Below are 12,278 nucleotides of genomic sequence, written 5' to 3' on the forward strand. Positions count from 1 at the left end.
CTGATACATAAAATTCCATTCTACCCTATCAAACGTTTTTTCTGCATCCAAGGAAACTATAAAAGCCGGTTCATCCATTTTTTTTGATAAATTTAACATATGAAACAATAGTCTAGAGTTATTAGAGGAATGTCTTTAAGCAACGAAACCCGTCTGATGCGTGTCTATAATATGTGGGAGAGCTTTGGCTAATCTCAAAGCCAAAATTTTCGCCAAAAGTTTATTATCCACATTTATTAAAGATATAGGCCTGTAGTTTGAAACCAAAGTAGGATCTTTATTTGGCTTAGGCAAAACAATTACTATTGATTCAGCCATAGTACCTTTAATATCACCTTTTATAAGTTGTGTCTGATATAAATTTAGTAAATATGGGGAAAGGACATTTTGAAATGTTTTATAAAATTCTACTGTATATCCATCACCACCTGGAGCGGATCTAACTCTAAGAGATCTCAATGCTGTTTCTAATTCTTTTAATGATATAGGTTCATCTAAACTCCGTTTTATATGATCAGGAATCTTAGGTCCATTAATAGAATCTAAAAAATTTTTACCATCTTTTTGTCTCTCAAAATAAGGCTCGGAAGAATACAGGTCCTTATAAAATTTTAGAAATTGTTTTAAAATTATATTTGTTTGATTTGTTATTATACCATTATCATCTTTTATCCCATTTATATTAGTTCTTCTTTTTTTTTTGCTTTAAGATAATTTGCCAATAATCTTCCCGCCTTATTAGAATTTCCATAATACATTGCTTGCTTGGAAAACAAATCTCTTCTTATCATTTTTGAAGTTAATTCATTATATTTACCTTTTGCTTTTAAAAGAACTTGCAAAACCTCATGTTCCCATTTACTTACCAATTTAGCTTCTAATATTTTAATTTCTTTTTCTAATTCTATATATTGCATTTTAATCTGTTTCCTAACAAAAGCTGAATATGATATAATATTACCCCTCATAGTTGCTTTAAATGCATCCCATACATTCTCAATAGATGTATCCTCCACTAAATTTATTTGAAAGAAATCATTAATTTGTGTTTTAAAATTTTCCAAAAATTTGTCATCCACAAGCAATGCACTATCAAATCTCCAAAGAGGTCTACCATTCTCCAATTGATCCAATTGTAATTCTATCCATACTCCCGCATGATCCGAAATAATAATAGGATCTATGGAAGCTTTAATCACCTGTTGCACCTTATTTGTTGAAACAAAAATATAATCTATTCTTGAAAATGATTTATGAACCTGTGAACAAAATGAAAATTCCTGATCATTAAAATGAAGAATACGCCATATATCCTTCAAATCACATGATTGAGCCAAATTATCTAAACCTAAAGATTTTATGCTTTTACCTGGTTTTTTATCCAATAATGGATCCATTACAGCATTAAAATCTCCAGCCACCACTAAATTAGAAGCAGCCAGTGGTAACAACATACTCTGTAACTTTTTAAAAAATTCTGATTGATTCGTATTAGGGGCATATATATTGAACAACGTCAGGGCATTATTTCCCATACTTATATCAATATGTATCCATCTTCCATGTGGATCTGTATTTATTACCTTAAAATTGGCCATACATTTTTTATTTATAAGAATTGCTACCCCTGCTTTTTTACCTGCTGCTGGAGCAAAAAAACATTCCTTTACCCACCCATCCTTTAGTTTTTTTGATTCCTTTATATTCAGATGAGTCTCCTGCAAACAGTAAACATCCGCGTTTTGCTTTTTTAAAAATGCTAATACCTTTTTCCTTTTGATTACATGATTCAGGCCATTGACATTAATAGAATATATCTTAAAAGACATTATATATTTTAAAACTTATCATCATAATCTTTTTCCTTTCTTCCTTCATATTTAAAATCCAAAAAATTTTCTCTATGACACACATTTTTACCCCTGAAGTATCCAATCCCTTATTAATCTTTTCCTTAATCATTCTAGTAAATCCCATCTTTTTCCCTCCCTTTCCCACCCAATATAATGACTGCTTAAGGACACACATTGGAACAGCAACCCGAACATCCCCCTCCCCTCTAGGCAACCAATATTTATTTAATATCCCCTTTATCATTTCTTAAAATAAATTCATTAATCTTTCACATTGTATCTTAGTATATCTTCTTTTAAACATAAAATCTTTTTTTTTTTTTTACCATTTTTGAAATAATTATATTTTCTATCTATCTATATTAACCTTTGATAACTTTAATCATATTTTACTACTAACATTTCATTAATGTATCTTTATCCACTCATCAATCTTTAATTTATATTTCCCCAATATTTTAGTTTATATCATAAAATTCTATCATAAACATATATTTAATATAGTAATGTTATTTTTCCTATATCTCATACATTCTATTCCAGCAATTCATATCATCCTTTTAGTATCTAAAAATAAAAATCCATATCTTCATATACTTCTTTAAAAGTTGATTGTAAATTTATAATTATTATCATTTATATTATATTTTAACAATTTTTTTTTTATATTTTTTCCTTTTCATTCTGAAAAATGAAATTTTTTTAAATATATTTTTTTATATTTTTCCTCTTTTCCAATTAATATCAAATCCTTTTGAAATTATAATATTACAAAATCAAACTTTATAATTAATATTTAGTATATTTTTCTTATTTATTTTATATTTTCATTTCCTTTCTTTTACTTATATCTAAATGTCATAGATCATTTTTGTCTATGATTAGTCCATTCTATATTCTTCTTTTTGTTATCCATTCTTTCATTACTTTTCGTGTCATTAGTTTATTAAATTGACTGTTCTTTCATATTGTTTTTTTTTTATATCTTTCTTCCCTTTAGTCTCTTGAGTGTCATTAGTCATTATTTCCTATTCTTTATTTCATATTCTTCTTTCTTCAGAATTCCAAAGTCTCACAGTTTTATATTAAATTTTTTTTTCCACAATGTACATCAAAACCAGTCTTGATATTTTCTGATCATTTCATCATCCATTATGTTAGAATGACATAGGTTCTGATTTTGAAAGGAAGGTCTTTAGCTTTTCCGGATCTTCAAAATACAAGGATTTATCTCCAGAAGATACCCTCATTTTTGCTGGGTAATACAAACCATATTTATATCCTTTTTCCTTTAATTGAGGTCTGAAGTCTAGGAATCTCTTCCTTTTGTTTGCTGTGTTTTTAGCAAAATCAGGCAAAAACCATATTTTGGATCCTTTGTAATTTAAATTTTTGTCTTTCTTGGCAGCATTTAAAATTTCTATTGCTTGCTGGTATCTTAGCATTTTAAATATTAATGGTCTTGGTCTGCCTTGATTTTCCATATTTTTTAATGGGATCCTGTGCGCCCTTTCTATTTCTAATGGCTGTTTAAAATCCAATTGCAGTATTTTAGGAATTAGATTTTCTAAAAATTGTATGGCATTTTTCCCTTCCAAATTTTCCTGCATTCCAAAAAGTTTTATATTCTTTCTTCTTCCTCGGTTTTCATAATCTTCCAGCTGATTTTTCAATTGAATCAGTTCCAAACTGTCATTTTTACATCTGTTTCCTTCACATTCTAAAACCTCCATTTTAGCTTCTAAGTCAGTTGTTCTTTTATTATTTATTTCCATCTGTCTGTGGATATTTAGTATTTTTTCCTTCATTTCAGCCATATTACTCACAGTCTCTTTAAGCATTTGTTTAATCTGTCTCAGTTCCTCCATAACTTCTGCTTTGCTCAGCACATCCGATTCTTCAGCAGGAAGTGGGACCTTACTTGGTGTAATTTGATCCTGCTTCTGCCTTTTCGCCGACATACCAGTTTCATTTTTATTTTGTCGGGTGCTTGCCATGCTCCTGTATTTCTTTGTTATTTTTCGCCGATTTTATTATTTTTTTTTTCCACAGTGGTCGTTAGGATTAGAAAGTCTTCTGTCAGCCACAATGTCAATATCTTGCCTTCGAGGTTTTTAGCGCCGCACCAGCACAGAGAAAAAGCCGACGAAAATAACAATAGATCTTTTTGGCTCCCTTTCCTCAGGGCCTCACCTCATTATCGGCAAAGGTTAGTTTCAAGCTGCCACAGCTGGCATAAAAGTTTCAGCACCAAACTGCACTGTTTAAAAAGGAAAAGTAACTTCCAACAGAGTTATCTCACCACTGGACTTTCACTTTCCCCCTTTTTTTTTTTGTAGAAATATCCTCAGTAGTTTTTCCATCCAAATAATCTATTTTTTGTCGAAATCGTCTTGAAGGGGAAAATTTTTTAAAAAATTCCGTTGCCTAGTTGAGAGGAGCGTCGCGATCACACTTCCATTTTGTGTGCGCGCTAAGCCACGCCCCCATTTTTAATTTTTTTTTTAAATTCTTTATTCATTTTTTCATCTTTCAACAAGTGTACAATAATCATAGCAACAATTAACAAATCACTTATTATTAAAAGTGATTTTTAAGGCCAGCACAGTGGCTGATGTGACCATTTCTGTTCACTATCATGTGAAAGGTTCCCAGTTCAATTCTCAACTTGGGTTTTTGGTCTAGGTAGGCTGGAATGGGAGCCAGAGCAGAGGTCGTCGTGGTCACTGCTTAATGATGACATCTGGTATATGGTCCCCAGCCCAGAACTGTCATGGTAAACACAGACCAGGAATGAATGGGGGGGAGGGGAAGAGTCCCCAGATAACTGAATGAGGAGTCATCTCTGTCTCCAACTGAGATGAATGTAAAAAAGGAGCAGAAGGAAAGTGCTGGGCCAAAAAGTTGAAATTTGTTCTTATCTCCTAATTTTCTTTCTTTGAATCATGTTAGATCAGTCCAGACTGATCATTTATGCCACCCTAACAGCTCCAGTGACATCACTGATATAAGGAGTGGTGCACTCTGGAACTTACCTGTATGTATGACAAAGTTGATACACAAAATTTAGAATATCAAACCAACCAAATCATACCATCCAGAGAGACCTCTGCAAAAATATTTGAGATTAGCTTGCCTAGGTGAAGTGAAGGCCACAGAGCACTAAGAAACACGTCACAGTCTTCTCAGGTGGGTCTTGGACTAGTAGAGCAGGATTCAAGGAAAGGAAATTAACAGGTACATACAAAAATATTTACCTCTCTCATCAACCTAATTGACCAGGCCTGACTGACAGCTTCAACCTTTTAGGCAAAAAAAAAACCCAAGGCCTTTCCAAAGGTACCTTACTAAAAAAGCTACCCTCTCTGGCACAGACCTCAATCCTATGAATTAATGCAATGATGACCAAGTTGCTGCTTTATAGATGTCATTCGGGGCAATTGCATGTAAAAAAAGCTGCCTGTGCCCTCAGGCCCACTGGAACCTCTCTTCAATTCATAACATGTGGCAAACCAATTGCTTCTTTGATTCACTATGCTAAGGAAGATTTTGATGCATCCTCACTCTGTGTGGTGCAATGAATACGATAAAAAGTTGAGAAGTTGATCTGAGTTCAGGAAGCAGTTCCTACAGAGCTATACAGACATCTGCTTACATGAAGTTCTTATAACACTATCCCTCTTCTCCACAAAAAAAACCTAGCAAGGATATAGACTGGCATGAAAAGGTGTGACAATCTTTGGCAAAAAAAGCTAGAATCATACATAACATCACCAAATGAAGAGCAAATAACACAAGGATGACTCTGCTGATGAGTGAAGAAAGCAAAAAGTGGAACCAGGTCCTAGACGTTCAGGAGTTAAAATGTCAATGTTTATTGGTGTTGCAAAACAAATCAATAACACAATGTCATAAAAATCAGACAGATGCCAACAGTTATAGAGCATAAAAATTGTGCTGTGTACAAAATGAACAGACCCTACACGGTCTGTGTTTCGGCAATGAAATGTATTCCTCAGGGGTCCTTAGCACAGTGGGCTGGAAGTAAGGCAGCTAATTGCATCATGGGGTATACTGTTGGACGAATCCTCTGACAGTGAGATACGAGCCAGAATGTATCCTGCTGATGAGTGGCCATTATCTCAGTGAGAAGAATCTCGGAGCTGCAGGCTCTTTCTTGCAGAAAGCCTTTCCTCAAATTCACAGAGGCTGGAGTTTCTTTGCCCACCATTCTATCCTTTTTGCAGAAGGTTACATTACATTACATTACATTTGTGATTTCTATTCCGCTTGTACCTTGCGGTTCAAAGCGGATTACATAAGAAGAAGCTGGACATTTCCAGGAGGGTACGTGACATTTAGGGTAAGACATAGTTGCAGAATGAGTATAGGCTTGGTAACATTGGATGAAAGCAGTTATATTACATTACATATCTAATCTTTTCCAGGCGTTGGTAGGTAATATGAATCGGTAGGATGAATTATTATTTTTTTTTTTTTTTGGTCGGTTGAGGATATGGTGTCAGGGAGTGGGTAACCTGGTCGGTGTATGTGGAAGAGGAGATTAGGTGTTTTGAATATGCTTTTTGAAAAGTAGTGTTTTGAGTTCTTTGCGGAATGCTTTGAAGTCAGATGTTGAGGTTAACAATCTGGTTATGGAGGGTTCGAGTTTTGCTGCATGCGTTGCTATGAGGTTATCGTAAAGCTTCTTACGATGAGTGCCGTTGAGTGGTGGGTATGAGAATGGTGTCAGTGTTCTTCTTATTCTGGGTGGAAGGTTGCGGTGTAGGCGATCGATTAGATAGGCAGGTGCTGTACCGTTGAGTACTTTGAAGATTAGACAGTATAGTTTGAATTGGATTCTGGCTCTAATCGGTAGCCAATGTGAGTCTAGGTAGGCGTTAGTTATGTGGTCATATTTTCCGAGGGAATAGATTAGTCTGAGAGCTGTGTTCTGAATGGTCTGTAGTTTTTTGATCATTTTTGTAGGACATGGTAGATATAGGATATTGCAGTAGTCCACAAGTCCTAGTACCAGGGATTGAACAATGATCCTGTAGTGTTCTTTGTCGAAGAATTTCCTTATTTTTCGTAAGTTGCGCATTGTGAAGAATGCTTTTTGGGTAGTTTTGTTGATTTGAGTCTGCATAGTGCAGCATCTATCTATCAGCACTCCCAGGATTTTGAGGGAGGTCTGGATTGGGTATTTGGTAGTTTTGATTTCCAGGTCTGTTATGGATGGGATTTTGTCCGTTTCAAGCATTAAGAATTTGGTTTTGTCCGAGTTTAGTTTTAGTTTGTGGTTTGTCATCCATTTTTCTACTTCGTCCAGTATTGTTTCCAAGTGTCCTGTAGCGGAGTTGTCTTGGGTTTCGAAGGGGAGGAGGATAGTTATGTCGTCTGCGTAACTGAAGGATGTTACATTTAGGTTGTCTAGAGTGGTACCAAGGGAAGAGATGTAGAGGTTGAATAGAATGGGTGAAAGTGGAGAACCCTGAGGGACTCCACATGGATTAGACCATGTGTTGGATTTCGTATCGTTTATCTTAACTCTGTAAGTTCTTGTTTTAAGGTATCCTTGGAACCAGTTGTACACCACCCCTGAGATCCCTATTGCATCAAGTATCTGGAGTAGTATGGTATGATCAACTAGATCAAAGGCTGCGGAAAGATCTAGTTGGATAATTAGGATCCTATGACCTTTACTGAGGTGTTGTCGGGCTATGTCCAGTAGTGTTGCTAGTAGAGTTTCCGTGCTGTGGTAAGATCTAAATCCTGATTGGGATGAGTGAAGTATATTGTGGTCTGCTAGGTAGTTAGAGAGGTATTGGGCCACAAGTCCTTCAATCAGCTTGACATAGAGTGGGATCGAAGCGATCGGTCTGTAGTTGGTAGGTGTGTCTACAGGACCTTTTTGGTCTTTCAGTATGGGTGTGATTATGATCTCTCCTAGATCTTGTGGGAATTGGCCTTCTATGAGAGTGCTTTGTATCCACTGCATGAGGCTGGTTTTGAATTTAGGGGAGGCATTTGTGAGTAGATACGATGGGCAGTTGTTCAAGTCGCATGAGGTGTGGCTGTATTTTTTATATAGTCGGTTCAGTTCAGGCCATTGTAGAGTTGGGAAGGTGGTCCATGTTCTGTCTGCTGTTATGGCTTCTTCTGTTGTGGGGGTAGTTATTAACTCATTGAGTATGGTAGTTGAGTTGTTGAAGGTAGTTCTGATTTTGGTGATCTTGAGTTTGAAATGGTCAGCTAGTTGGGAAGCTGTTGGAGTTTTGTTGCCTTGAGTGGCAAGGTATGGGTTTGTGTCTGTAAGTTTTTTTACTAAGTTGAAGAGTGTTTTTGTGTCGGGGTTGTTTGTGCCAATTAGTTTAGTGTAGTATGTTTTGCGCTTTTCCTTAAGTTTGTTGTTATATAGTTTGATTTGGGTTCTCCAAGCGGATTTGGTTTGGTCATTTCTCTTTTTTCTCCAAGATCTTTCAAGTTGTCTGCAATGCCTTTTTAGTAGGTGGAGTTCTGAGTCGAACCACTTGTCTGATGGTCTGCAGGTTCTGTGTTTGGTTTTTTCTGGGGCTAGCTCATTCAAGGTTGTTTCGCTTAGGGAGCGCCAGTGTTTTGCGAAGTCTGAAGGGTCTATGGGGTCAAGTGCAGGGTCCACTTTGTCCCAGAATGTGGCTGGTTCAATTTTCTGTCTAGATTTGAAGGTTGTTTTTGGGGGCATTGATTTTGTGTTATTTTGAGGCCAGTTGATAGTGAAGGTGTATTTATGGTGGTCTGACCATAGAGAGGGATGCCATGTACCATTGGTGATGTGAATATTTGGGGAGTGTAGGTTATGAGGTGTGAAGGCTGCTTGTTTCAGGTTGTTTCAGTGTTCCATGTCCATCATGAAGTCAGATTGCTGACTTTCCAGTCCACAGGTTAAAAGAACAAGGACTAGATTCTGAAAATGTTGGATGTGAGAAGAGTGCTTCTCCAATATCTTGAGGTCACCAATGAGTTCAGGCTATCTGACCATCTTTTTGTGCTCATTAGTCAGGCTAGACTTGGCGCATCGACCTCCAAGGCCACGATTTCCAGAGGAATCTATATGGTCATTTTGTCAGCATATTTATTGCCTGTGGAAAACAGAATCCAGTCTCTGTAAAGGTATATTTGACTAGAAGCATTGCTTCTTCATGAGCGGAAGCTTGGGCGGTCTCCACAAAGGAGATTTGTAGGGCAGCAACTTGGTCCATTCTATATACATTTTCCAAGTTTTATAGTGTGCATGACTTCTTTGTGGGCGGAAAGAGGAGATTTATAGGACAGCGACTTGGTCCCCCTTTTGCACTTTAAAAGGAGATTAAGTTCTTAACATGCTATGTACATGGCTGTAATGTTATGACAGTAAAATTGTAACCTGTTCTGAGTTCTTTGGGGAGCACAGGATATAAAACTAACAAATATATTTTCTAGTAGATAGGTGTGTCAATCTGAAGCCCTGCCCTCTCTTATCTCATGCGCCTGCCTATTGTCTCAGTCAAAGTTTGAGTCCAGACTGAAATCTGGAGGTCAGTCAGACCTTAAGGGCATGAAGAATTGTTATAACAAATTGAGGTGGTATTTGAGCTCCATAAATATTTGTTTGACATGATTGTTTTGCTGTTTTTGATTGTTCAATGGCAATGTTTAACATGTTTGTTATGATTTCAGAGCAGAACAGAGTCCTGTTTTGAGGAGCTTCCCCATACCACTCATTCTCATGTGTTTTCATGTGGGGCTAACGCCTGCTTTGGATCCAAAAGCTGGAGCGTATTCCTTCTGCACAGCTCATGAGCACTGTGATATTACCCATTCGTCCAGAATAACACACCTATCTACTAGAAAAGATATTAGAAAGGTAAGAACCTAATCTCTTTTTCCTTGCTTCTGCTCTGAATATGATGGACAGCTGATGGTACCCTGGAGGTTTTGATGTCAGATTGATGTTTTGACAGTTCCTGCAGGGAGTTGCTGGTGGGAATGGTGGCCAGTTTATATTCCAACTATGTGGTTTCAGTAGGGTTGCAGTTTTTTGGTGTCTCAGTTGATGCCTGGTGACTTGGTTGTTCCTGCTCTGGCCTTTGACCAAGAGGATCCTAATTCAGTTCTGGGGTCTGCTTGCAAAAGACCTTGGAAAGCTTGCAGGAGCCAACCAAGGTGAGAGCAGGGCTTGCCCATGCAAGAGGGCTGATGGGTATCCCAGAACCTCTGTGGAGAGTAGCCAGGTTAGCAACTCTCTGAGAGTGAACAGTGGTCATATTTTTTTTAGCTAGCTTAGGGCTCCAATGCTGGCTGTGTCCATGACAGATGATTAGGATGTAGCTGAGGACAACTGCATTACTAGCCCTTTAAGTAGCTTGTCTCTGGAGTCTGAGTGGCTGTCCCCTGAAGAGAAGATGGATTTCATCATTCCCTGGTTCCATCAAAATAAGATTTCCTCCCTGATTTCACAGGTGATCATGTCTCTGGGAGTTGCTGAAGCAGCTTCAAAGAAAGTGGGGGAGGGGCCTTTGCAAACCTTCCTCTTCATAAGACTCTTTCTAGTGCAATAGGTGTGCCATTCTGGATGGATGGGTAATTTGTCTGTAACCGCAAACCTTGCAGAAGAACTCCAGATTTTTTCTGAATCTCTCCTATTTCACAGAGGTTTCTGCTGCTCCCTCTAGATTTTTCTTTCTGCATGCAAGTAAGAAAGAGTGCTTCTCTTTTGTTGGTAGAGTAGCATATTCTGTCAGTCTGAACTGGTCTAGCAGGATAAGGAAATATATGATGGGAATTAAAATATCACTTAACAGCTCAATATACCCACAATGGCATATACACTCAAGCAACCTTTTGATATGCTGTAATTTTAAAGCAATATTAAACACTTTAGAGAGATTTTTTTCCCCAATCAGACACAGAAACAGAGAAAATGACAACAAATAAAGACCTTATAGCTTATCCAGCCTGCCCATCCATATTAACTGCTAAGCTTCTTCTCCCTTTAGAGATCCGTTGTGCCTGTCCTCACAGCTTCTCATTCCACTACAGCAAATACAAAGTGACACTTTCATTTTAAAGCAACAGTTCTGCCAGTGATAGCTCTTCCCCCATTTACCTGAACCCCTTAGGCCTCTGCCTCACTCTCTTTGCCAGATGTTCTTCCTCCAATGCTTCTAAATCATTTTCTTTTTCACTGCAGATCACGTTAAACACTACAAACAACAAGAAATGATTAGAAAATAACAAAGCAGTTCAATTTGATTACTTTATATACCGCCTTATACAAATTAAGTGTAAAAGTGGTTTACAATAAAACAGCAAAGAGTATGAAGTCTTCTACCCCTCCAGAAACCAACTTGTTTTATGCTGGCAAAGTGATGGTTGTCAGATATCAAAAAGGACAAGGGGCGGTGATCTAGCATGCTGGAAGCTTGGGCACTAATTTGTTAACTGTTTGGATTATTCCAAAACTTAGGGCCAGATTCACTAAGCTGACTGATCGTGTCCCAACTGATTTGTGACCCCAACCAGATTCACTAACCTGTCTCCTGATCCGCACCTGATCCAATCTGTCCATGCAAATGAGGGGAAATGGCATGCAAAGCAGGAAGGCAGTGATTCACTAAAAAGAAAAAAAGGGGGCTGGCTGGTCCCAAAACAAGCGACTGCTGAGGAGCAGTCGCTCACGTCCCTGCCGACTCTCTTGCTCTATGCCGCCCTGAAATCCAAGCCAACTTCCACCAAAACCGCCCTTCTTTCTGCCCCGTCTCTCCTGCTCCATGCCGCCCTGAAATCCCAGCTTGCTCTGATGTTTGCAGCATGTGGTTCCAATCGGGAACACTGGAGTGAGGAACTAAATATGAGATTTCTCCAGCTAGATACCGGCCAGGAAAGGAGAGTATTGTGCTCTGTTGTATTTAAATTTGTTGTGCTTTGAGCTTGTTCCCTGAAGTCCTGTGCTAATTTGCAAGTCAGGGCATGCTGCACTGCTGAAGAGCAAATCATTGGGGCTGGTACTTTTGTGAAAACTCCAGTCTGGAATTGCTCCTTTTTGTTGAATGATCTCACCATACTGCCTGTAATACAAAAAGCAGAAACCCTGCTCGCTGCCCTGACTCTCCTGCGCTCTGCCGCCCTGCTCTCTGCTCTGACTCCGTGGTTATAACCTGCAGGTTTAAAGCGGGGCTGCACTATGGCGTGTTCTGTTAAGTTTCAGAACACACTGCAGTGCAGCCCCGCTTTAAACCCATGGGTTAAAACCACGGTTCTCACGAAAAGTAAAAAGAGTAAAAAAAGTTTCCAGCGCAGAGAGCATGTGCAGACCATCTACAGGCAAAGAAGATGGTCTGCACATGCGTCAGGATCACTCTCCAGCGATCCATGTAGTCGGTGGGAGGCGTGCCTCCGATTGCC

The 12,278-nt window shown here is 38.1% G+C and overlaps 1 protein-coding gene across 3 annotated transcripts in view; it reads right to left on the minus strand.

The window, feature by feature from the left end:
* NVL (nuclear VCP like) overlaps positions 1–12,278 on the minus strand; it is a 212,584-nt gene that overhangs the window by 157,580 nt on the left and 42,726 nt on the right. For all 3 annotated transcript variants that reach the window (XM_033936124.1, XM_033936126.1, XM_033936127.1), the window contains one exon: positions 10,981–11,077. In XM_033936124.1, coding sequence (XP_033792015.1) covers positions 10,981–11,077 — 97 coding nt within the window. The remainder of the gene's footprint in view (positions 1–10,980; positions 11,078–12,278) is intronic.

This window comes from Geotrypetes seraphini, chromosome 3 (genome assembly GCF_902459505.1).
Source record: "Geotrypetes seraphini chromosome 3, aGeoSer1.1, whole genome shotgun sequence".
In the NCBI taxonomy this organism is placed as follows: domain Eukaryota; kingdom Metazoa; phylum Chordata; class Amphibia; order Gymnophiona; family Dermophiidae; genus Geotrypetes; species Geotrypetes seraphini.